This window comes from Xiphophorus maculatus, chromosome 13, assembly GCF_002775205.1.
Source record: "Xiphophorus maculatus strain JP 163 A chromosome 13, X_maculatus-5.0-male, whole genome shotgun sequence".
Taxonomy (NCBI): Eukaryota; Metazoa; Chordata; class Actinopteri; order Cyprinodontiformes; family Poeciliidae; genus Xiphophorus; species Xiphophorus maculatus.
The window spans coordinates 6,365,124-6,390,468 of record NC_036455.1 but is presented as its reverse complement, the minus strand read 5'-3'; the positions used below and the strand labels follow the sequence as shown (position 1 = coordinate 6,390,468).

Sequence of the window (25,345 nt, the reverse complement as noted above, 5' to 3'; positions counted from 1 at the left end):
AGGAGTTAGAACCTGTGCAGGTGAAACAAGAACAGGAAGAGCCAGAAGATCATCAGATAAAAGAAGAGAAGGAGGATCTAAAACACCAGCAGATAAAAGTGGAAGAGAAAGAAGTTTACTGCAGTCAGGGTGAAGAACAGATTGAATTAAAACAGGAGACTGATACCTGCATGGTGGTTCCTGTTGATGAGCAAACAGACCACACTGAATCAGAACCAAACAGGAACCAAGTCATCTTCCAGGAAACTGCTGAAGCTGAGAACCAAAATCAGGAAAGAAGAAAACCTTTCTCATGTGTCATCTGTAAGAAGCGTTTGACTTCAAAATCTGTTTTTGATATTCATATGAGAACTCATACGGGTGAAAAGCCGTTTTCATGTGTGAACTGTGGAAAAAGTTTTCGTCAAAAACAGCATTTATCTCGGCATATGATGATTCACACTGGTGAAAAGCCGTTTTCATGTGTGACCTGTTTAAAAAGTTTTATTCGAAAACGGGCTTTAACTCAGCACATGATGATTCATACTGGTGAAAAGCCGTTTTCATGTGTGACCTGTGGAAAAAGTTTTAGTCGAAAACAGCATTTAACTGGACACATGAGAACTCATACAGGTGAAAAGCCGTTTTCATGTGTGAATTGTGGAAAATGTTTTGGTTATAAACTGGCTTTAACTCAGCACATGATGATTCACACTGGTGAAAAGCCGTTTTCATGTGTGAACTGTGGAAAAAGTTTTGGTTATAAACTGGCTTTAACTCAGCACATGATGATTCACACTGGTGAAAAGTCTTTTTCATGTGTGAACTGTGGAAAAAGCTTTAGTCAAAAAACACATTTAACTAAGCACATGATGATTCACACTGGTGAAAAGCCGTTTTCATGTGTGAACTGTGGAAAAAGCTTTAGTCAAAAAACACATTTAACTAAGCACATGATGATTCACACTGGTGAAAAGCCGTTTTCATGTGTGAACTGTGGAAAAAGTTTTAGTCAAAAACCGGTTTTAACTCAGCACATGAGGATTCACACTGGTGAAAAGCCGTTTTCATGTGTGACCTGTGGAAAAACTTTTATTCGAAAACCGGATTTAACTCAGCACATGATGATTCACACTGGTGAAAAGCCGTTTTCATGTGTGAACTGTGGAAAAAGTTTTAGTCAAAAACCGGGTTTAACTCAGCACATGAGGATTCACACTGGTGAAAAGCCGTTTTCATGTGTGAACTGTGGAAAAACTTTTATTCGAAAACCGGATTTAACTCAGCACATGATAATTCACACTGGTGAAAAGCCGTTTTCATGTGTGACCTGTTTCAAAAGTTTTAGTAATAAACATAATTTAACTAAGCACATGATGCGTCACACAGTTGAAAAGCTGTAGAAGTATGTTCCATAAATGTCCTATGTTGTATTTGTTAAATGTGATCATTTTGATCTTCACATTTGGATACTTAGAGATGTTCAACCATGACACATTTTCCTTCATTGATGTTTTATTTTTCTGGTATATTCTGTATCAACAAACAATAATGATAAACTGTATGTTATTGTATTAACTTACTGTTTATGTCAAACTGTATGTTGTGTGTGTACAACATGAAGAGCAGAGGGCTCAGCACACAGCCCTGAGGAGTGCCAGTACTGATGCTGATAGATGAAGAGGCTTGGGGGCCCACTGACTATTTCATGCATTAACAGAGTTTGACCGGACATGGACTCCCTTCCAGAACATTCTCACATGATTGGACTTGAGGGATTGATTTGTATTATTCTGTACCATAGACAGAGTGAGTGGGGTTTATTTTTGTAGTTTTTTAAATCAACAATAGAATGTATATAATGGTTGAGTGTTTTAAAAAAAAATCTACAAAACAGTATTTGTGTTAATTTTGTGTTTAATGTAAAATGAGATTGAATCTGATTTCATTTCTTTCAAATTATGTTAATCAGTTTTACTCTACCTAATTAAGATATTCAAATAAAAAAAATCATTTGTTCTTTAAAGAAATGCAAAATTCACCGCAAACTAATTTTCATGCATTGATTGCACAAAGTACATGTAATTATTTTTAATATTTTGCTTTTTTCTCTTGTTTTAGCTGTAATATTTTAATCTGTTCTGCTGCAGCATTTAGATTACTGTATTTTAATGATGAAACTAATTTTATGTTTATATGTATTTTAGAAAGAAATAAACGTGTAACATTTCATTTAACATTAAAAGTTTTGAGTTTTCCTTTAGTGTATGTTGTGCCTGATCCTTGAACCCAGTAGATGGTGGTACTACAGCTATACTGGTTGTATCCACTGTGGTTCCTGTAACTGATGGGTTGCCGGTTCAAACTTCCCACATCCATCTCAGTTGTTGAGTCCTTGAGCAAGGCACCAAACCTGCCTTGCCTGCTGTTAGTCAGAAGTCCGATGGCGCCCATTGTGTAGCAGCTTCTGTCAGTCTGCCCTAGGGCAGCTGGGCTACAATGTAGCTTACCACCATCAGCATGTAAAGCACTTTGGCATCCTCTGCACTAGATAAATCGCTATACATACATTTACCATTGACTAAACACTTGCATTTTGTCTTTTTGTTGTGTTTTGTATTAAACTTGTCCTGTCTGACAGTGTGACACTCAGCATTGTCGAGTACCAAGGTTAAGCCCTAAAGACTTGCATAAGTGGACCATTATGGCTTCCCCCTGATATAATTACATGAAACTTTATTAGAAACTGCTTAGGGTTTATTTTATTTAATTGTAATGAGACAGAGAAGAAAACGGGAGAGAAAAGAAAGGTGAGAGAAATGTTTTATAGGGGCCCCCTCCTCTCACCCAACTTGATATAAAGGTGATCACAGAGAGGAGGGAGCCAGAGACCAAAGCTGACAGACAGACCAGGCACACAGAGACAAGATCACATGTTCCCATTCTCATGTGTACACCCAGACATTCAAACCCATGTAGACAATGTCAAAATAAACAAAACAAAAATGGACGCCATACACCCACTTGCATTTCTCATACACAGAGATCCAACCAGAACCAGGACCACCAGCTTAGGAATCATTCAAACCAAACCCCTATCCCAAGTCACAAACCCAGCCTGCCAACCAAAGGATCCACCTAGTCCCAATGAAGAAGATCCAGCAGACATACAGGCCACCGGGTTGACTGAAAGAACCCCAACCCAAGAAATGGACCGACCAGCCAGCTCAGCGCAATATCCAGAACAAGAATACCACCCACAGCCCTGAATCCCAGCCCAGCACCAGGCTGTGGCCACAGATAGGCTAGCAAAGCAATAAATCACAGCCCATACCAACACCAAGACAAACAGACAGCAAACGATACCAGACCCAAAAAAAGGGGCCAATCAAAATGCAAACACCAGCCAACACAAGCACTTTCACCACTTCATACACAAATAAGCCAAAAACACAAGCCTCTCAACTTGCCGACTACACCACCAGTAGGAAGGATGCTACAGAAAAGCCAACGCACCAACTGTGAAAAAGGAAGCAGCCCCTCACAGGTCCATAAACATCCCCGCCGCCAAGTGATAAGTAAAAAAGCCAATCCTAACCTGGTACAACCTGGTTTTCATGCATTGATTTTTCTTGATTGTAGAAAATATGGTTGAATATTTTCTTCAATAATTTGTTGTGTCTTTTGTCTTAGTTATATTTTTCTCTGTTCTGCTGCAGTTGTTTTCTATTATAGATTACCATGTGTAACAGTGTTTAGGTTTAAGTTGTAGAATCCCACTTGCTTTATATGGATCAGTGCAATGGGGAAATAGCGCCCCCTCTCTGTGTGGCTGGTTAAATGTTGCTGGCTCCTGCACTCAGTGCCAGTCTGTGAAAGCTGCACGAGAGGTGAGTTGCGTTTTTCAGCACACAGTAGAAACGTGTTAGCAACATAATTTTTATTAACTTGGACAAATAGTGTGAAATTTATTAATTACTAGATGTGTGCCTAGCACCAATTTTTGTACTTTCAGTTTAGTTAAAATTATCAAACACTTCATGTGCTAAGCTAAAGGCTAACTTAACGCTCTGTTGTAGTGTGCTGAATGAAGCGGAGCCGTTGCACTGATCTGAACTCCCCATATGTTCACATTCAGGAAATAAACTTGATAAACCAGAAACTTCTCTTCTTCATTAAAAATCTACACAACGCAGAGTCGAGGGGTTACTGGGGCCGGCCTGGTACAGTGGAGTGAAGCAGAACCCGGTTACACATGTTTCTAATGCTGGAACTAATTTAACCTCCACACATAGAAATATTATTATTGTCTTAGAAAGTTAGTAGAACATTTGCCTTTCCTGTGAAAATGTCGTGTTAGTGCTGAATGTTACTGCTGAAAATTGTAGAAACATTTGAGTTCAACTGCAGAACACTTGCTGAAATGAAATGAGTAGAAGCAGCAGAAAAAAGTTAAACAGTGCAAATCTGTCAGCTAAATTGAATAACTTAAAATTACATCCAACATCCCTCCTTAAAACTTTAAATATGACATAGTAATGCTTGCAAAGGTAAAATATAAGGTCATATTGTCAGGTCTAAATACCTATTAAACAAACACAGGAAAGACAAGAGAGTTAGATTCTTTGTTTCTCGCGAGGAGAGCAGACAGAGATGTGCTTTCAGTTACAAATCTCCAAACTGCTCTGAAACACACCTGTCTGTTCCTCTCTTTTATTGCTCTTAGGAACCCTCTCACACTGAGCACTGCAACTCTATGGGGTAGGGTCAAAGCATTTTAGTTGCAGTGCTAAAAGACAATCACTAAACTAAACACATGTTATCTACAATCTAAATCCTTCTTGCTCCAGGCACGGCGTCGAATAGGACACGTTGTATAGCTTCAAAGCAACGGCTTTGTAGCACAGAGCAGAGTTTATTGCAGGACTGTAAAACTCTGCTGGGAGCAACTAACACCTCTGTCTTGTAGGAAGTCCTGCAGGGCAACAGCTGCTGAGAGTAGCTGTCACCTCTATTTCCCAGGGAAGCCTCAGGAAGGAATCAAAGTTATTTAACACACAGAAACATTATCTAAATGTAACTACAAGGCTACATGATACAACGAATATTTGATAATACTAATAATACAATTTACCCAACACATATATTGAATAATTTCAGTATTAAAGAGAGTAATAGCATTTAACCCATCTAGTGCAGTAGAAAGAAACTACAGTATTATTAAAATACCGGTAGAAAATTCAAATAGATAAAACCGTTAAAAGTCATTTACACTCGACCACCAGCACCGCACAATTAAATGAACAAGCCGGTGCTGATCGGCTCTCAATAAGCCACAGGATGGGCGGAACCAGCGGCAACTCCGAAAAAAGCAGCAGCGATCATTGTGGATATACGGAAACTATAGGAAAGGTTCTGATCTGGTGGAGTGAAGAAACTGTGAAACATGTTGCGGGATGTAGGAGATACGAATAAGAAGACAATATTAACTTTGGATTTGTGGAAAACTGGAATACTAATATTGTATTTGTTTTATTTAGATAAAGTGGAAGAAAAGATTTTACGTTTTTCAAAGAGAACTGGCACTGTATGAGAAATCTTTAGATGTGATGATCGTAAGATCCACAAGGTGGCGGTAATGCAATGACATGAATGAACGACAGTCTTAAAGTCCCAAAGAAGAAGAAGAAGAAGACAAAGAAAATGGCGCATGGTCTGTTTGGTTGAATGTTCGACTGTTTCTCTAAACGAGTTTATCAACGAGCCGTTAACTGCTGCTGAAGAAACATTCACAGAGTTTAAAGAAATCATCGTCAAGTCGGAGGAAGAGATGGATGATCATCGCAGACTGCTGGATTTCTCCCGGAGGCCCCAGATAATCTTACACCGAATAGGTAGGAACCACCAGCGTTTGGATGCAGGTTAAGGTCTAAATGTCTGCACCTTTCTGTATGAGGATCATTTTAGTAAATGTTCTTTTCCCGTATAAATGTTTTGTTAACCGGTAAATGAACGCAGGAATCACAATTACGCTGTGAAAATGGCTTATTGATGTAGAAATAAAATGACCTTTTATGGCTTTTCCTCCTTTAACTAATCAAACTTACTTTTGAAAACAGGAGAAATGTGAACAATGCAGCGCAAGGTTAGTAAAGCAAACAGCATGAAACAATAATAGTGTGTTAGCTGTAAAATGTAATAATTTGTAATAAATAAATTGTAGTGGCGATTGTTTGTCAAACCAAACATCCTATAAAAGTTCAGTCAACAAGCCACTGCTGCACTGAGGTGATGCTTCGTACGAAGGTAAAATAAGTTCAATGTCCAAAAAACTTGAAAATTGCTTTTATAGTTTATTTTTTCCAGTTTGACAACCAAATAACAAAGATCAAACTTTTCATTAGTGATGTGTTGAGTAATGAAGCGGGTAAGACAGAGAACTCACCTAAACCTGAGCAGTTAAAGTTTTTATTTTTTAGTAATAAATCGTTGTCCCTGGTGACATAGCGAGTAACAAGCCAATCACAACCCTCTTTTCTATTTGTTTCTAGTTTTCTTTTGGATCCAGCCATTGTTTCATACAACCAGATTAATCAGAATTTATGTATCAGAATCACAAACATTTTAAACTTGTTTATTCATTGTAAAGCTTCGTGTTGTTTTCACGTTGCCTATTTTACATATATTGTCCAGTTGATGTCACAGTAGAGCAAATGAAGCACCGCGGTGCATCGGCTCATGAGTCGAATGATTGGATGGAGTTCCTCAGGGCTTCATGAAGCTTCATCTCACCATCACTACTTTTCATTGTTTCCTCTCCTGCTCTGGTCAAAACCCACAGGCCCAACCCAGTGCATGCTGGTCCTATACCAGTCCCTATACTTACAGAAAATGGACCCACAGTTCTTAATGTCTAACTTACAAAAGTAAATAACAAACACAAAGCAACAAAAACTAAACAATTATTAACCTGTAAATAAACTCCGTAAATAAACCCCAAAGATATAAAGTGAACTAAAATTAAATTTTAATACAAATAAAAGTAATGATAGTTCCAAATTAAGTAATATCTTGAAATAATAAAATTTACTTGTAAATATTAACAACATTGGCAACTATTATTAATTTTATAATAAATAAAAAATATTTAATATCCATTCACTTGAGAATTCTCCAATTGTCAGCTGGATTTGTCGCCTGATCTGTCTCTCTGTCTACGCTCTTAAATTTTTCGGTGTGGGTTTTTTCATTTTTTTCATTTCTGTCGTAAACAATGAACGATTTCTCCCATTTACTTCAATAAAATAACGATTGCTTTTTAAATCTGTTTTCTTGTCCAGATTGCCTGCAGTGTAACATTTATAACCAGGAGAGGAGATCCACTCTGCACCAGGAGGAGTTAGAACCTCTGCAGGTGAAACAAGAACAGGAAGAGCCAGAAGATCATCAGATAAAAGAAGAGCAGGAGGATCTAAAAGACCAGCAGATAAAAGTGGAAGAGAAAGAAGTTTACTGCAGTCAGGGTGAAGAACAGATTGAATTAAAACAGGAGACTGATACCTGCATGGTGGTTCCTGTTGATGAGCAAACAGACCACACTGAATCAGAACCAAACAGGAACCAAGACATCTTCCAGGAAGCTGCTGAAGCTGAGAACCAAAATCAGGAAAGAAGAAAACCTTTCTCATGTGTCATCTGTAAGAAGCGTTTGACTTTCAAATCTGTTTTTGATGCTCATATGAGAACTCATACGAGTGAAAAGCCGTTTTCATGTGTGAACTGTGGGATAAGTTTTAATCGAAAGCAGAGTTTAACTGAGCACATGAGGATTCACACTGGTCAAAAGCCGTTTACATGTATGACCTGTGGAAAAAGTTTTGGTTATAAACTGACTTTAACTCGGCACATGATGATTCATACTGGTGAAAAGCCGTTTTCATGTGTGACCTGTGGAAAAAGTTTTAGTCAAAAACCGAATTTAACTCAGCACATGATGATTCACACTGGTGAAAAGCCGTTTTCATGTGTGACCTGTGGAAAAAGTTTTAGTCTAAAACAGAGTTTAACTGAGCACATGATGATTCATACTGGTGAAAAGCCGTTTACATGTGTGAACTGTGGGAAAAGTTTTAATCGAAAACAGAGTTTAACTCAGCACATGATGATTCATACTGGTGAAAAGCCGTTTTCATGTGTGACCTGTGGAAAAAGTTTTAGTCTAAAACAGAGTTTAACTCAGCATATGATGATTCACACTGGTGAAAAGCCGTTTTCATGTGTGACCTGTGGGAAAGGTTTTAGTCAAAAACAGAATTTAACTAAGCACATGATGATTCACACTGGTGAAAAGCCGTTTTCATGTGTGACCTGTGGGAAAAGTTTTATTCGAAAACAGAGTTTAACTAAGCACATGATGATTCACACGGGTGAAAAGCCGTTTTCATGTGTGAACTGTGGAAAAGGTTTTAGTCAAAAACAGAATTTAACTAAGCACATGATGATTCACACTGGTGAAAAGCCGTTTTCATGTGTGAACTGTGGAAAAAGTTTTCTTCAAAAACCGCATTTAACTAGGCACATGATGATTCACACTGGTGAAAAGTCATTTTCATGCGTGAACTGTGGAAAAAGTTTCAGTGGAAAATATAATTTAACTGAGCACATGAGGATTCACACTGGTGAAAAGCAGTTTTCATGTGTGACCTGTGGAAAAAGTTTTTTTCAAAAACATGACTTAACTCGTCATGTGATGATTCACACTGGTGAAAAGCAGTTTTCATGTGTGACCTGTGGGAAAAGTTTTATTCGAAAACATGATTTAACTCAGCACATGATGATTCACACTGGTGAAAAGCCGTTTTCATGTGTGACCTGTGGAAAACGTTTTAGTCATAAAGCGAATTTAACTAAGCACATGAGGATTCACACTGGTGAGAAGCCGTTTTCATGTGTGAACTGTGGAAAATGTTTTATTCAGAAATCAAATTTAACTACGCATCTGATGATTCACTCTGGTGAAAAACCATTTTCATGTGTGAACTGTGGAAAAAGTTTTGGTGACAAACGGAAGTTAACTCAGCACATGAGGATTCACACTGGTGAAAAGCCGTTTTCATGTGTGACCTGTGGAAAAAGTTTTATTCGAAAACAGGATTTAACTGAGCACATGATGATTCACACTGGTGAAAAGCCGTTTTCATGTGGAAATTGTGGAAAAAGTTTTTGTCAAAAACAAAATTTAATTCAGCACATGAGGATTCACACTGGTGAAAAGCCTTTTTCATGTGTGACCTGTTTAAAAAGTTTTAGTAATAAACATAATTTAACTAAGCACATGATGCGTCACACAGTTGAAAAGCTGTAGAATTATGTTCCATGAATGTCCTATGTTGTATTTGTTAAATGTGATCATTTTGATCTTCACATTTGGATACTTGTAGATGTTCAACCATGACACATTTTCCTTCTTTGATGTTTTATTTTTCTGGTATATTCTGTATCAAAAAACAATAATGATAAACTGTATGTTATTGTATTAAAATACTGTTTATGTCAAACTGTATGTTGTGTGTGTACAACATGAAGAGCAGAGGGCTCAGCACACAGCCCTGAGGAGTGCCAGTACTGATGCTGATAGATGAAGTCATTTTTCAATATTTTGCTATTTTCTGCTGCAGCATTTAGATTACTGTATTTTAATGTTGAAACTATTTTTATGTTTATATGTATTTTAGAAAGAAATAAACGTGTAACATTTCATTTAACATTAAAAGTTTTGAGTTTTCCTTTAGTGTATGTTGTGCCTTATCCTTGAACCCAGTAGATGGTGGTACTACAGCTATACTGGTTGTAGCCACTGTGGTTCCTGTAACTGATGGGTTTCCGGTTCAAACTTCCCACATCCATCTCAGTTGTTGAGTCCTTGAGCAAGGCACCAAACCTGCCTTGCCTGCAGTTAGTCAGAAGTCCGATGGCGCCCATTGTGTAGCAGCGTCTGTCAGTCTGCCCTAGGGCAGCTGGGCTACAATGTAGCTTACCACCATCAACATGTAAAGCACTTTGGCATCCTCTGCACTAGATAAATCGCTATACATACATTTACCATTGACTAAACACTTGCATTTTGTCTTTTTTTGGGGTTTTGTATTAAACTTGTCCTGTCTGACAGTGTGACACTCTGCATTGTCGAGTACCAAGGTTAAGCCCTAAAGACTTGCATAAGTGGACCATTATGGCTTCCCCCTGATATAATTACATGAAACTTTATTAGAAACTGCTTTGGGTTTATTTTATTAAGTTGTAATGAGACGGAGAAGAAAGCGGGAGAGAAAAGAAAGGTGAGAAAAAAGTTTTATAGGGGCCCCCTCCTCTCACCCAACTTGATATAAAGGTGATCACAGAGAGGAGGGAGCCAGAGACCAAACCTGACAGACAGACCAGGCACACAGAGACAAGATCACATGTTCCCATTCTCATGTGTACACCCAGACATTCAACCCCATGTATATAATGTCAAAATAAACAAAACAAAAATGGGCGCCATACACCCACTTGCATTTCTCATACACAGAGATCCAACCAGAACCAGGACCACCAGCTTAGGAATCATTCAAACCAAACCCCTATCCCAAGTCACAAACCCAGCCTGCCAACCTAAGGATTCACCTAGTCCCAATGAAGAAGATCCAGCAGACATACAGCGCACCGGGTTGACTGAAAGAACCCCAACCCAAGAAATGGACCGACCAGCCAGCTCAGCGCAATATCCAGAACAAGAATACAACCCACAGCCCTGAATCCCAGCCCAGCACCAGGCTGTGGCCACAGATAGGCTAGCAAAGCAATAAATCACACCCCATACCAACACCAAGACAGACAGACAGCAAACGATACCAGACCCAAAAAAAGGGGCCAATCAAAATGCAAACACCAGCCAACACAAGCACTTTCACCACTTCATACACAAATAAGCCAAAAACACAATCCTCTCAACTTGCCGACTACACCACCAGTAGGAAGGATGCTACAGAAAAGCCAACGCACCAACCGGGAAAAAGGAAGCAGCCCCTCACAGGTCCATAAACATCCCAGCCGCCAAGTGATAAGTAAAAAAGCCAATCCTAACCTGGTACAACCTGGTTTTCATGCATTGATTTTTCTTGATTGTAGAAAATATGGTTGAATATTTTCTTCAATAATTTGTTGTGTCTTTTGTCTTAGTTATATTTTTCTCTGTTCTGCTGCAGCTGTTTTCTATTATAGATTACCATGTGTAACAGTGTTTAGGTTTAAGTTGTAGAATCCCACTTGCTTTATATGGATCAGTGCAATGGGGAAATAGCGCCCCCTCTCTGTGTGGCTGGTTAAATGTTGCTGGCTCCTGCACTCAGTGCCAGTCTGTGAAAGCTGCACGAGAGGTGAGTTGCGTTTTTCAGCACACAGTAGAAACGTGTTAGCAACATAATTTTTATTAACTTGGACAAATAGTGTGAAATTTATTAATTACTAGATGTGTGCCTAGCACCAATTTTTGTACTTTCAGTTTAGTTAAAATTATCAAACACTTCATGTGCTAAGCTAAAGGCTAACTTAACGCTCTGTTGTAGTGTGCTGAATGAAGCGGAGCCGTTGCACTGATCTGAACTCCCCATATGTTCACATTCAGGAAATAAACTTGATAAACCAGAAACTTCTCGTCTTCATTAAAAATCTACACAACGCAGAGTCGAGGGGTTACTGGGGCCGGCCTGGTACAGTGGAGTGAAGCAGAACCCGGTTACACATGTTTCTAATGCTGGAACTAATTTAACCTCCACACATAGAAATATTATTATTGTCTTAGAAAGTTAGTAGAACATTTGCCTTTCCTGTGAAAATGTCGTGTTAGTGCTGAATGTTACTGCTGAAAATTGTAGAAACATTTGAGTTCAACTGCAGAACACTTGCTGAAATGAAATGAGTAGAAGCAGCAGAAAAAAGTTAAACAGTGCAAATCTGTCAGCTAAATTGAATAACTTAAAATTACATCCAACATCCCTCCTTAAAACTTTAAATATGACATAGTAATGCTTGCAAAGGTAAAATATAAGGTCATATTGTCAGGTCTAAATACCTATTAAACAAACACAGGAAAGACAAGAGAGTTAGATTCTTTGTTTCTCGCGAGGAGAGCAGACAGAGATGTGCTTTCAGTTACAAATCTCCAAACTGCTCTGAAACACACCTGTCTGTTCCTCTCTTTTATTGCTCTTAGGAACCCTCTCACACTGAGCACTGCAACTCTATGGGGTGGGGTCAAAGCATTTTAGTTGCAGTGCTAAAAGACAATCACTAAACTAAACACATGTTATCTACAATCTAAATCCTTCTTGCTCCAGGCACGGCGTCGAATAGGACACGTTGTATAGCTTCAAAGCAACGGCTTTGTAGCACAGAGCAGAGTTTATTGCAGGACTGTAAAACTCTGCTGGGAGCAACTAACACCTCTGTCTTGTAGGAAGTCCTGCAGGGCAACAGCTGCTGAGAGTAGCTGTCACCTCTATTTCCCAGGGAAGCCTCAGGAAGGAATCAAAGTTATTTAACACACAGAAACATTATCTAAATGTAACTACAAGGCTACATGATACAACGAATATTTGATAATACTAATAATACAATTTACCCAACACATATATTGAATAATTTCAGTATTAAAGAGAGTAATAGCATTTAACCCATCTAGTGCAGTAGAAAGAAACTACAGTATTATTAAAATACCGGTAGAAAATTCAAATAGATAAAACCGTTAAAAGTCATTTACACTCGACCACCAGCACCGCACAATTAAATGAACAAGCCGGTGCTGATCGGCTCTCAATAAGCCACAGGATGGGCGGAACCAGCGGCAACTCCGAAAAAAGCAGCAGCGATCATTGTGGATATACGGAAACTATAGGAAAGGTTCTGATCTGGTGGAGTGAAGAAACTGTGAAACATGTTGCGGGATGTAGGAGATACGAATAAGAAGACAATATTAACTTTGGATTTGTGGAAAACTGGAATACTAATATTGTATTTGTTTTATTTAGATAAAGTGGAAGAAAAGATTTTACGTTTTTCAAAGAGAACTGGCACTGTATGAGAAATCTTTAGATGTGATGATCGTAAGATCCACAAGGTGGCGGTAATGCAATGACATGAATGAACGACAGTCTTAAAGTCCCAAAGAAGAAGAAGAAGAAGACAAAGAAAATGGCGCATGGTCTGTTTGGTTGAATGTTCGACTGTTTCTCTAAACGAGTTTATCAACGAGCCGTTAACTGCTGCTGAAGAAACATTCACAGAGTTTAAAGAAATCATCGTCAAGTCGGAGGAAGAGATGGATGATCATCGCAGACTGCTGGATTTCTCCCGGAGGCCCCAGATAATCTTACACCGAATAGGTAGGAACCACCAGCGTTTGGATGCAGGTTAAGGTCTAAATGTCTGCACCTTTCTGTATGAGGATCATTTTAGTAAATGTTCTTTTCCTGTATAAATGTTTTGTTAACCGGTAAATGAACGCAGACATCACAATTACGCTGTGAAAATGGCTTATTGATGTAGAAATAAAATGACCTTTTATGGCTTTTCCTCCTTTAACTAATCAAACTTACTTTTGAAAACAGGAGAAATGTGAACAATGCAGCGCAAGGTTAGTAAAGCAAACAGCATGAAACAATAATAGTGTGTTAGCTGTAAAATGTAATAATTTGTAATAAATAAATTGTAGTGGCGATTGTTTGTCAAACCAAACATCCTATAAAAGTTCAGTCAACAAGCCACTGCTGCACTGAGGTGATGCTTCGTACGAAGGTAAAATAAGTTCAATGTCCAAAAAACTTGAAAATTGCTTTTATAGTTTATTTTTTCCAGTTTGACAACCAAATAACAAAGATCAAACTTTTCATTAGTGATGTGTTGAGTAATGAAGCGGGTAAGACAGAGAACTCACCTAAACCTGAGCAGTTAAAGTTTTTATTTTTTAGTAATAAATCGTTGTCCCTGGTGACATAGCGAGTAACAAGCCAATCACAACCCTCTTTTCTATTTGTTTCTAGTTTTCTTTTGGATCCAGCCATTGTTTCATACAACCAGATTAATCAGAATTTATGTATCAGAATCACAAACATTTTAAACTTGTTTATTCCTTGTAAAGCTTCGTGTTGTTTTCACGTTGCCTATTTTACATATATTGTCCAGTTGATGTCACAGTAGAGCAAATGAAGCACCGCGGTGCATCGGCTCATGAGTCGAATGATTGGATGGAGTTCCTCAGGGCTTCATGAAGCTTCATCTCACCATCACTACTTTTCATTGTTTCCTCTCCTGCTCTGGTCAAAACCCACAGGCCCAACCCAGTGCATGCTGGTCCTATACCAGTCCCTATACTTACAGAAAATGGACCCACAGTTCTTAATGTCTAACTTACAAAAGTAAATAACAAACACAAAGCAACAAAAACTAAACAATTATTAACCTGTAAATAAACTCCGTAAATAAACCCCAAAAATATAAAGTGAACTAAAATTAAATTTTAATACAAATAAAAGTAATGATAGTTCCAAATTAAGTAATATCTTGAAATAATAAAATTTACTTGTAAATATTAACAACATTGGCAACTATTATTAATTTTATAATAAATAAAAAATATTTAATATCCGTTTGTTTGAGAATTCTCCAATTGTCAGCTGGATTTGTCGCCTGATCTGTCTCTCTGTCTACGCTCTTAAATTTTTCGGTGTGGGTTTTTTCATTTTTTTCATTTCTGTCGTAAACAATGAACGATTTCTCCCATTTACTTCAATAAAATAACGATTGCTTTTTAAATCTGTTTTCTTGTCCAGATTGCCTGCAGTGTAACATTTATAACCAGGAGAGGAGATCCACTCTGCACCAGGAGGAGTTAGAACCTCTGCAGGTGAAACAAGAACAGGAAGAGCCAGAAGATCATCAGATAAAAGAAGAGCAGGAGGATCTAAAAGACCAGCAGATAAAAGTGGAAGAGAAAGAAGTTTACTGCAGTCAGGGTGAAGAACAGATTGAATTAAAACAGGAGACTGATACCTGCATGGTGGTTCCTGTTGATGAGCAAACAGACCACACTGAATCAGAACCAAACAGGAACCAAGACATCTTCCAGGAAGCTGCTGAAGCTGAGAACCAAAATCAGGAAAGAAGAAAACCTTTCTCATGTGTCATCTGTAAGAAGCGTTTGACTTTCAAATCTGTTTTTGATGCTCATATGAGAACTCATACGAGTGAAAAGCCGTTTTCATGTGTGAACTGTGGGATAAGTTTTAATCGAAAGCAGAGTTTAACTGAGCACATGAGGATTCACACTGGTCAAAAGCCGTTTACATGTATGACCTGTGGAAAAAGTTTTGGTTATAAACTGACTTTAACTCGGCACATGATGATTCACACTGGTCAAAAGCCGTATTCATGTGTGAACTGTGGAAAAAGTTTTAGTCAAAAACCGAATTTAACTCAGCACATGATGATTCACACTGGTGAAAAGCCGTTTTCATGTGTGACCTGTGGAAAAAGTTTTAGTCTAAAACAGAGTTTAACTGAGCACATGATGATTCATACTGGTGAAAAGCCGTTTACATGTGTGAACTGTGGGAAAAGTTTTAATCGAAAACAGAGTTTAACTCAGCACATGATGATTCATACTGGTGAAAAGCCGTTTTCATGTGTGACCTGTGGAAAAAGTTTTAGTCTAAAACAGAGTTTAACTCAGCATATGATGATTCACACTGGTGAAAAGCCGTTTTCATGTGTGACCTGTGGGAAACGTTTTAGTCAAAAACAGAATTTAACTAAGCACATGATGATTCACACTGGTGAAAAGCCGTTTTCATGTGTGACCTGTGGGAAAAGTTTTATTCGAAAACAGAGTTTAACTAAGCACATGATGATTCACACGGGTGAAAAGCCGTTTTCATGTGTGAACTGTGGAAAAGGTTTTAGTCAAAAACAGAATTTAACTAAGCACATGATGATTCACACTGGTGAAAAGCCGTTTTCATGTGTGAACTGTGGAAAAAGTTTTCTTCAAAAACCGCATTTAACTAGGCACATGATGATTCACACTGGTGAAAAGTCATTTTCATGCGTGAACTGTGGAAAAAGTTTCAGTGGAAAATATAATTTAACTGAGCACATGAGGATTCACACTGGTGAAAAGCAGTTTTCATGTGTGACCTGTGGAAAAAGTTTTTTTCAAAAACATGACTTAACTCGTCATGTGATGATTCACACTGGTGAAAAGCAGTTTTCATGTGTGACCTGTGGGAAAAGTTTTATTCGAAAACATGATTTAACTCAGCACATGATGATTCACACTGGTGAAAAGCCGTTTTCATGTGTGACCTGTGGAAAACGTTTTAGTCATAAAGCGAATTTAACTAAGCACATGAGGATTCACACTGGTGAGAAGCCGTTTTCATGTGTGAACTGTGGAAAATGTTTTATTCAGAAATCAAATTTAACTACGCATCTGATGATTCACTCTGGTGAAAAACCATTTTCATGTGTGAACTGTGGAAAAAGTTTTGGTGACAAACGGAAGTTAACTCAGCACATGAGGATTCACACTGGTGAAAAGCCGTTTTCATGTGTGACCTGTGGAAAAAGTTTTATTCGAAAACAGGATTTAACTGAGCACATGATGATTCACACTGGTGAAAAGCCGTTTTCATGTGGAAATTGTGGAAAAAGTTTTTGTCAAAAACAAAATTTAATTCAGCACATGAGGATTCACACTGGTGAAAAGCCTTTTTCATGTGTGACCTGTTTAAAAAGTTTTAGTAATAAACATAATTTAACTAAGCACATGATGCGTCACACAGTTGAAAAGCTGTAGAATTATGTTCCATGAATGTCCTATGTTGTATTTGTTAAATGTGATCATTTTGATCTTCACATTTGGATACTTGTAGATGTTCAACCATGACACATTTTCCTTCTTTGATGTTTTATTTTTCTGGTATATTCTGTATCAAAAAACAATAATGATAAACTGTATGTTATTGTATTAAAATACTGTTTATGTCAAACTGTATGTTGTGTGTGTACAACATGAAGAGCAGAGGGCTCAGCACACAGCCCTGAGGAGTGCCAGTACTGATGCTGATAGATGAAGTCATTTTTCAATATTTTGCTATTTTCTGCTGCAGCATTTAGATTACTGTATTTTAATGTTGAAACTATTTTTATGTTTATATGTATTTTAGAAAGAAATAAACGTGTAACATTTCATTTAACATTAAAAGTTTTGAGTTTTCCTTTAGTGTATGTTGTGCCTTATCCTTGAACCCAGTAGATGGTGGTACTACAGCTATACTGGTTGTAGCCACTGTGGTTCCTGTAACTGATGGGTTTCCGGTTCAAACTTCCCACATCCATCTCAGTTGTTGAGTCCTTGAGCAAGGCACCAAACCTGCCTTGCCTGCAGTTAGTCAGAAGTCCGATGGCGCCCATTGTGTAGCAGCTTCTGTCAGTCTGCCCTAGGGCAGCTGGGCTACAATGTAGCTTACCACCATCAACATGTAAAGCACTTTGGCATCCTCTGCACTAGATAAATCGCTATACATACATTTACCATTGACTAAACACTTGCATTTTGTCTTTTTTTGGGGTTTTGTATTAAACTTGTCCTGTCTGACAGTGTGACACTCTGCATTGTCGAGTACCAAGGTTAAGCCCTAAAGACTTGCATAAGTGGACCATTATGGCTTCCCCCTGATATAATTACATGAAACTTTATTAGAAACTGCTTTGGGTTTATTTTATTAAGTTGTAATGAGACGGAGAAGAAAGCGGGAGAGAAAAGAAAGGTGAGAAAAAAGTTTTATAGGGGCCCCCTCCTCTCACCCAACTTGATATAAAGGTGATCACAGAGAGGAGGGAGCCAGAGACCAAACCTGACAGACAGACCAGGCACACAGAGACAAGATCACATGTTCCCATTCTCATGTGTACACCCAGACATTCAACCCCATGTATATAATGTCAAAATAAACAAAACAAAAATGGGCGCCATACACCCACTTGCATTTCTCATACACAGAGATCCAACCAGAACCAGGACCACCAGCTTAGGAATCATTCAAACCAAACCCATATCCCAATTCACAAAGCCAGCCTGCCAACCTAAGGATTCACCTAGTCCCAATGAAGAAGATCCAGCAGACATACAGCGCACCGGGTTGACTGAAAGAACCCCAACCCAAGAAATGGACCGACCAGCCAGCTCAGCGCAATATCCAGAACAAGAATACAACCCACAGCCCTGAATCCCAGCCCAGCACCAGGCTGTGGCCACAGATAGGCTAGCAAAGCAATAAATCACACCCCATACCAACACCAAGACAGACAGACAGCAAACGATACCAGACCCAAAAAAAGGGGCCAATCAAAATGCAAACACCAGCCAACACAAGCACTTTCACCACTTCATACACAAATAAGCCAAAAACACAATCCTCTCAACTTGCCGACTACACCACCAGTAGGAAGGATGCTACAGAAAAGCCAACGCACCAACCGGGAAAAAGGAAGCAGCCCCTCACAGGTCCATAAACATCCCAGCCGCCAAGTGATAAGTAAAAAAGCCAATCCTAACCTGGTACAACCTGGTTTTCATGCATTGATTTTTCTTGATTGTAGAAAATATGGTTGAATATTTTCTTCAATAATTTGTTGTGTCTTTTGTCTTAGTTATATTTTTCTCTGTTCTGCTGCAGCTGTTTTCTATTATAGATTACCATGTGTAACAGTGTTTAGGTTTAAGTTGTAGAATCCCACTTGCTTTATATGGATCAGTGCAATGGGGAAATAGCGCCCCCTCTCTGTGTGGCTGGTTAAATGTTGCTGGCTCCTGCACTCAGTGCCAGTCTGTGAAAGCTGCACGAGAGGTGAGTTGCGTTTTTCAGCACACAGTAGAAACGTGTTAGCAACATAATTTTTATTAACTTGGACAAATAGTGTGAAATTTATTAATTACTAGATGTGTGCCTAGCACCAATTTTTGTACTTTCAGTTTAGTTAAAATTATCAAACACTTCATGTGCTAAGCTAAAGGCTAACTTAACGCTCTGTTGTAGTGTGCTGAATGAAGCGGAGCCGTTGCACTGATCTGAACTCCCCATATGTTCCCATTCAGGAAATAAACTTGATAAACCAGAAACTTCTCGTCTTCATTAAAAATCTACACAACGCAGAGTCGAGGGGTTACTGGGGCCGGCCTGGTACAGTGGAGTGAAGCAGAACCCGGTTACACATGTTTCTAATGCTGGAACTAATTTAACCTCCACACATAGATATATTATTAGTGTCTTAGAAAGTAAGTAGAACATTTGCCTTTCCTGTGAAAATGTCGTGTTAGTGCTGAATGTTACTGCTGAAAATTGTAGAAACATTTGAGTTCAACTGCAGAACACTTGCTGAAATGAAATGAGTAGAAGCAGCAGGAAAAAGTTAAACAGTGCAAACCTGTCAGCTAAACTGAATAACTTAAAATTACATCCAACATCCCTCCTTAAAACTTTGAATATGACATAGTAATGCTTGCAAAGGTAAAATTTAAGGTCATATATTGAATAATTTCAGTATTAAAGAGAGTAATAGCATTTAACCCATCTAGTGCAGTAGAAAGAAACTACAGTATTATTAAAATACCGGTAGAAAATTCAAATAGATAAAACCGTTAAAAGTCATTTACACTCGACCACCAGCACCGCACAATTAAATGAACAAGCCGGTGCTGATCGGCTCTCAATAAGCCACAGGATGGGCGGAACCAGCGGTAACTCCGAACAAGGCAGCAGCGATCATTGTGGATATACGGAAACTATAGGAAAGGTTCTGATCTGGTGGAGTGAAGAAACTGTGAAACATGTTGCGGGATGTAGGAGATACGAATCAGAAGACAATATTAACTTTGGATTTGTGGAAAACTGGAATACTAATATTGTATTTGTTTTATTTAGATAAAGTGGAAGAAAAGATTTTACGTTTTTCAAAGAGAACTGGCACTGTATGAGAAATCTTTAGATGTGATGATCGTAAGATCCACAAGGTGGCGGTAATGCAATGACATGAATGAACGACAGTCATTAAATCCCAAAGAAGAATAAGACAAAGAAAATGGCGCATGGTCTGTTTGGTTGAATGTTCGACTGTTTCTCTAAACGAGTTTATCAACGAGCCGTTAACTGCTGCTGAAGAAACATTCACAGAGTTTAAAGAAATCATCGTCAAGTCGGAGGAAGAGATGGATGATCATCGCAGACTGCTGGATTTCTCCCGGAGGCCCCAGATAATCTTACACCGAATAGGTAGGAACCACCAGCGTTTGGATGCAGGTTAAGGTCTAAATGTCTGCACCTTTCTGTATGAGGATCATTTTAGTAAATGTTCTTTTCCCGTATAAATGTTTTGTTAACCGGTAAATGAACGCAGGAATCACAATTACGCTGTGAAAATGGCTCATATACACGAAGCTGAATTTAGTTTCCGATTCGGGAAATGGCTAAAGGGTTATTCCACCTAATTTTTCACTAGCTTCCGCATCTTATTCGATTCTAGTTTAAAAACTACAACACCTGGACTCTTCAGACCTGAACTGGATTATTCTGCTCTAACAGCAGAATATTCAGAACCATGTTAGGGATTTGTGAAACCTTTTTCTAATTAGTTAAACTTCAATAAAGGTTGATTTCACCACTTTTTGGATCTCTTTCCCTTTTTGGATCTCTTATTTAATCATCTTTATTTCTCTCTGATTGTATTATTTTGTGTTTGTATATTTATATAAATATGTATTGATATTACTAAATAACATATTTCAAAAATTATGACTGGTTGTGTGCTTTGTAAAATAATCATAATACAGAAATATCAACACATTCTATTCTGACTCTATTCTGTTTTCCCCACTAAGAATAGTTAAATATGCTCAACCTTATATCAGTCATTCAAAAATACTTGAAAAATCATTTCCTTGTAAATGTTGCTAACCTTTTAATAAGGTTTACAGAAAAATTGGTGAATATCTGTTTAGTATTTAGTGAGTTATGATTGATAAATGTGCTGATACGTCATTGAGTCTGTTAAACATAAAGCTGAGTGGAACGGTCGACCGCTCCAAGATGGCCGCCTTAAATCTCTTCAGTAACAATAGGCAAGAGCGGTCCATGAGGCGTTTATTTATAGTCTATGGGGAAAAGGGGCACAATGACTATGGGCAAAGGTGCATTCATGGGCCCAATATGAGTGGGAATTTACAGTTTCTTTATTTTTACGCCGTTTTCAACTAATACACCAAACAGTTACATAAATAAAAGAAGTTCAATGTCCAAACAACTTGAAAATTGCTTTTGTAGTTTATTTTTTCCAGTTTGACAAGCAAATAACAAAGATCAAACTTTACATTAATGATGTGTTGAGTAATGAAGCGGGTAAGACAGAGAACTCACCTAAACCTGAGCAGTTAAAGTTTTTATATTTTAGTAATAAATCGTTGTCCCTGGTGACATAGCGAGTAACAAGCCAATCACAACCCTCTTTTCTATTTGTTTCTAGTTTTCTTTTGGATCCAGCCATTGTTTCATACAACCAGATTAATCAGAATTTATGTATCAGAATCACAAACATTTTAAACTTGTTTTTTCATTGTAAAGCTTCGCGTTGTTTTCACGTTGCTTATTTTACATATATTGTCCAGTTGATGTCACAGTAGAGCAAATGAAGCACCGCGGTGCATCGGCTCATGAGTCGAATGATTGGATGGAGTTCCTCAGGGCTTCATGAAGCTGCATCTCACCATCACTACTTTTCATTGTTTCCTCTCCTGGTCTGGTCAAAACCCACAGGCCCAACCCAGTGCATGCTGGTCCTATACCAGTCCCTATACTTACAGAAAATGGACCCACAGTTCTTAATGTCTAACTTACAAAAGTAAATAACAAACACAAAGCAACAAAAACTAAACAATTATTAACCTGTAAATAAACTCCGTAAATAAACCCCAAAGATATAAAGTGAACTAAAATCAAATTTTAATACAAATAAAAGTAATGATAGTTCCAAATTAAGTAATATCTTGAAATAATAAAATTTACTTGTAAATATTAACAACATTGGCAACTATTATTAATTTTATAATAAATAAAAAATATTTAATATCCGTTCATTTGAGAATTCTCCAATTGTCAGCTGGATTTGTCGCCTGATCTGTCTCTCTGTCTACGCTCTTAAATTTTTCGGTGTGGGTTTTTTCATTTTTTTCATTTCTGTCGTAAACAATGAACGATTTCTCCCATTTACTTCAATAAAATAACGATTGCTTTTTAAATCTGTTTTCTTATCCAGATTGCCTGAAGTGTAACATTTATAACCAGGAGAGGAGATCCACTCTGGACCAGGAGGAGTTGGAGCCTCTGCAGGTGAAACAAGAACAGGAAGAGCCAGAAGATCATCAGATAAAAGAAGAGCAGGAGGATCTAAAAGACCAGCAGATAAAAGTGGAAGAGAAAGAAGTTTACTGCAGTCAGGGTGAAGAACAGATTGAATTAAAACAGGAGACTGATACCTGCATGGTGGTTCCTGTTGATGAGCAAACAGACCACACTGAATCAGAACCAAACAGGAACCAAGACATCTTCCAGGAAGCTGCTGCAGCTGAGAACCAAAATCAGGAAAGAAGAAAACCTTTCTCATGTGTCATCTGTAAGAAGCGTTTGACTTTCAAATCTGTTTTTGATGCTCATATGAGAACTCATACGAGTGAAAAGCCGTTTTCATGTGTGACCTGTGGGAAAAGTTTTGGTTATAAACTGGCTTTAACTCGGCACATGATGATTCACACTGGTCAAAAGCCGTATTCATGTGTGAACTGTGGAAAAAGTTTTAGTCAAAAACCGAATTTAACTCAGCACATGATGATTCACACTGGTGAAAAGCCGTTTTCATGTGTGACCTGTGGAAAAAGTTTTAGTCTAAAACAGAGTTTAACTGAGCACATGATGATTCATACTGGTGAAAAGCCGTTTACATGTGTGAACTGTGGGAAAAGTTTTAATCGAAAACAGAGTTTAACTCAGCACATGATGATTCATACTGGTGAAAAGCCGTTTTCATGTGTGACCTGTGGAAAAAGTTTTAGTCTAAAACAGAGTTTAACTCAGCATATGATGATTCACACTGGTGAAAAGCCGTTTTCATGTGTGACCTGTGGGAAAGGTTTTAGTCAAAAACAGAATTTAACTAAGCACATGATGATTCACACTGGTGAAAAGCCGTTTTCATGTGTGACCTGTGGGAAAAGTTTTATTCGAAAACAGAGTTTAACTAAGCACATGATGATTCACACGGGTGAAAAGCCGTTTTCATGTGTGAACTGTGGAAAAGGTTTTAGTCAAAAACAGAATTTAACTAAGCACATGATGATTCACACTGGTGAAAAGCCGTTTTCATGTGTGAACTGTGGAAAAAGTTTTCTTCAAAAACCGCATTTAACTAGGCACATGATGATTCACACTGGTGAAAAGTCATTTTCATGCGTGAACTGTGGAAAAAGTTTCAGTGGAAAATATAATTTAACTGAGCACATGAGGATTCACACTGGTGAAAAGCAGTTTTCATGTGTGACCTGTGGAAAAAGTTTTTTTCAAAAACATGACTTAACTCGTCATGTGATGATTCACACTGGTGAAAAGCAGTTTTCATGTGTGACCTGTGGGAAAAGTTTTATTCGAAAACATGATTTAACTCAGCACATGATGATTCACACTGGTGAAAAGCCGTTTTCATGTGTGACCTGTGGAAAACGTTTTAGTCATAAAGCGAATTTAACTAAGCACATGAGGATTCACACTGGTGAGAAGCCGTTTTCATGTGTGAACTGTGGAAAATGTTTTATTCAGAAATCAAATTTAACTACGCATCTGATGATTCACTCTGGTGAAAAACCATTTTCATGTGTGAACTGTGGAGAAAGTTTTGGTGACAAACGGAAGTTAACTCAGCACATGAGGATTCACACAGGTGAAAAGCCGTTTTCATGTGTGACCTGTTTAAAAAGTTTTAGTAATAAACATAATTTAATTAAGCACATGATGCGTCACACAGTTGAAAAGCTGTAGAATTATGTTCCATGAATGTCCTATGTTGTATTTGTTAAATGTGATCATTTTGATCTTCACATTTGGATACTTGTAGATGTTCAACCATGACACATTTTCCTTCTTTGATGTTTTATTTTTCTGGTATATTCTGTATCAAAAAACAATAATGATAAACTGTATGTTATTGTATTAACATTCTGTTTATGTCAAACTGTATGTTGTGTGTGTACAACATGAAGAGCAGAGGGCTCAGCACACAGCCCTGAGGAGTGCCAGTACTGATGCTGATAGATGAAGTCATTTTTCAATATTTTGCTATTTTCTGCTGCAGCATTTAGATTACTGTATTTTAATGTTGAAACTATTTTTATGTTTATATGTATTTTAGAAAGAAATAAACGTGTAACATTTCATTTAACATTAAAAGTTTTGAGTTTTCCTTTAGTGTATGTTGTGCCTGATCCTTGAACCCAGTAGATGGTGGTACTACAGCTATACTGGTTGTAGCCACTGTGGTTCCTGTAACTGATGGGTTTCCGGTTCAAACTTCCCACATCCATCTCAGTTGTTGAGTCCTTGAGCAAGGCACCAAACCTGCCTTGCCTGCAGTTAGTCAGAAGTCCGATGGCGCCCATTGTGTAGCAGCTTCTGTCAGTCTGCCCTAGGGCAGCTGGGCTACAATGTAGCTTACCACCATCAACATGTAAAGCACTTTGGCATCCTCTGCACTAGATAAATCGCTATACATACATTTACCATTGACTATACACTTGCATTTTGTCTTTTTTTGGGGTTTTGTATTAAACTTGTCCTGTCTGACAGTGTGACACTCAGCATTGTCGAGTACCAAGGTTAAGCCCTAAAGACTTGCATAAGTGGACCATTATGGCTTCCCCCTGATATAATTACATGAAACTTTATTAGAAACTGCTTTGGGTTTATTTTATTAAGTTGTAATGAGACGGAGAAGAAATCGGGAGAGAAAAGAAAGGTGAGAAAAAAGTTTTATAGGGGCCCCCTCCTCTCACCCAACTTGATATAAAGGTGATCACAGAGAGGAGGGAGCCAGAGACCAAACCTGACAGACAGACCAGGCACACAGAGACAAGATCACATGTTCCCATTCTCATGTGTACACCCAGACATTCAACCCCATGTATATAATGTCAAAATAAACAAAACAAAAATGGGCGCCATACACCCACTTGCAT

The 25,345-nt window shown here is 38.1% G+C and overlaps 2 protein-coding genes across 4 annotated transcripts; both read left to right on the top strand.

Annotated features, from left to right (window-relative positions):
• Positions 1 to 226: 226 nt before the first annotated feature.
• Positions 227 to 9,494, top strand: LOC111610429 (gastrula zinc finger protein XlCGF57.1-like). Of its 2 annotated transcripts, XM_023344641.1 has the most exons (2): positions 227 to 1,001; positions 7,787 to 9,494. In XM_023344641.1, the coding sequence occupies exons 1-2, from the start codon at positions 345 to 347 to the stop codon at positions 9,341 to 9,343; spliced, it is 2,214 nt and encodes a 737-aa protein (XP_023200409.1). In that variant the 5' UTR covers positions 227 to 344; the 3' UTR covers positions 9,344 to 9,494. The 2 variants fall into 2 exon arrangements, with proteins under 2 accessions (XP_023200409.1, XP_023200410.1); XM_023344642.1 differs by lacking the exon at positions 227 to 1,001 and having other exon boundaries at positions 7,689 to 9,494.
• Positions 9,495 to 15,215: 5,721 nt separating this feature from the next.
• Positions 15,216 to 24,303, top strand: LOC111610416 (gastrula zinc finger protein XlCGF57.1-like). Of its 2 annotated transcripts, XM_023344604.1 has the most exons (2): positions 15,216 to 16,845; positions 22,784 to 24,303. In XM_023344604.1, exons 1-2 carry the CDS (start codon positions 15,245 to 15,247, stop codon positions 24,150 to 24,152), a joined length of 2,970 nt encoding a protein of 989 aa, XP_023200372.1. In that variant the 5' UTR covers positions 15,216 to 15,244; the 3' UTR covers positions 24,153 to 24,303. The 2 variants fall into 2 exon arrangements, with proteins under 2 accessions (XP_023200372.1, XP_023200373.1); XM_023344605.1 differs by lacking the exon at positions 22,784 to 24,303 and having other exon boundaries at positions 15,216 to 17,021.
• Positions 24,304 to 25,345: the final 1,042 nt, after the last annotated feature.

Coding starts and splice junctions, on each gene's coding strand:
- LOC111610416 (XM_023344604.1), top strand. CDS start 15,245: ATGAGAACTCATACGAGTGAAAAGCCGTTTTCATGTGTGAACTGTGGG. Junction 16,846..22,783: donor AATTTAACTAAGCACATGAT/GCGTCACACAGT, acceptor TGCTCATATGAG/AACTCATACGAGTGAAAAGC.
- LOC111610429 (XM_023344641.1), top strand. CDS start 345: ATGAGAACTCATACGGGTGAAAAGCCGTTTTCATGTGTGAACTGTGGA. Junction 1,002..7,786: donor AAAGTTTTAGTCAAAAACCG/GTTTTAACTCAG, acceptor AATCGAAAGCAG/AGTTTAACTGAGCACATGAG.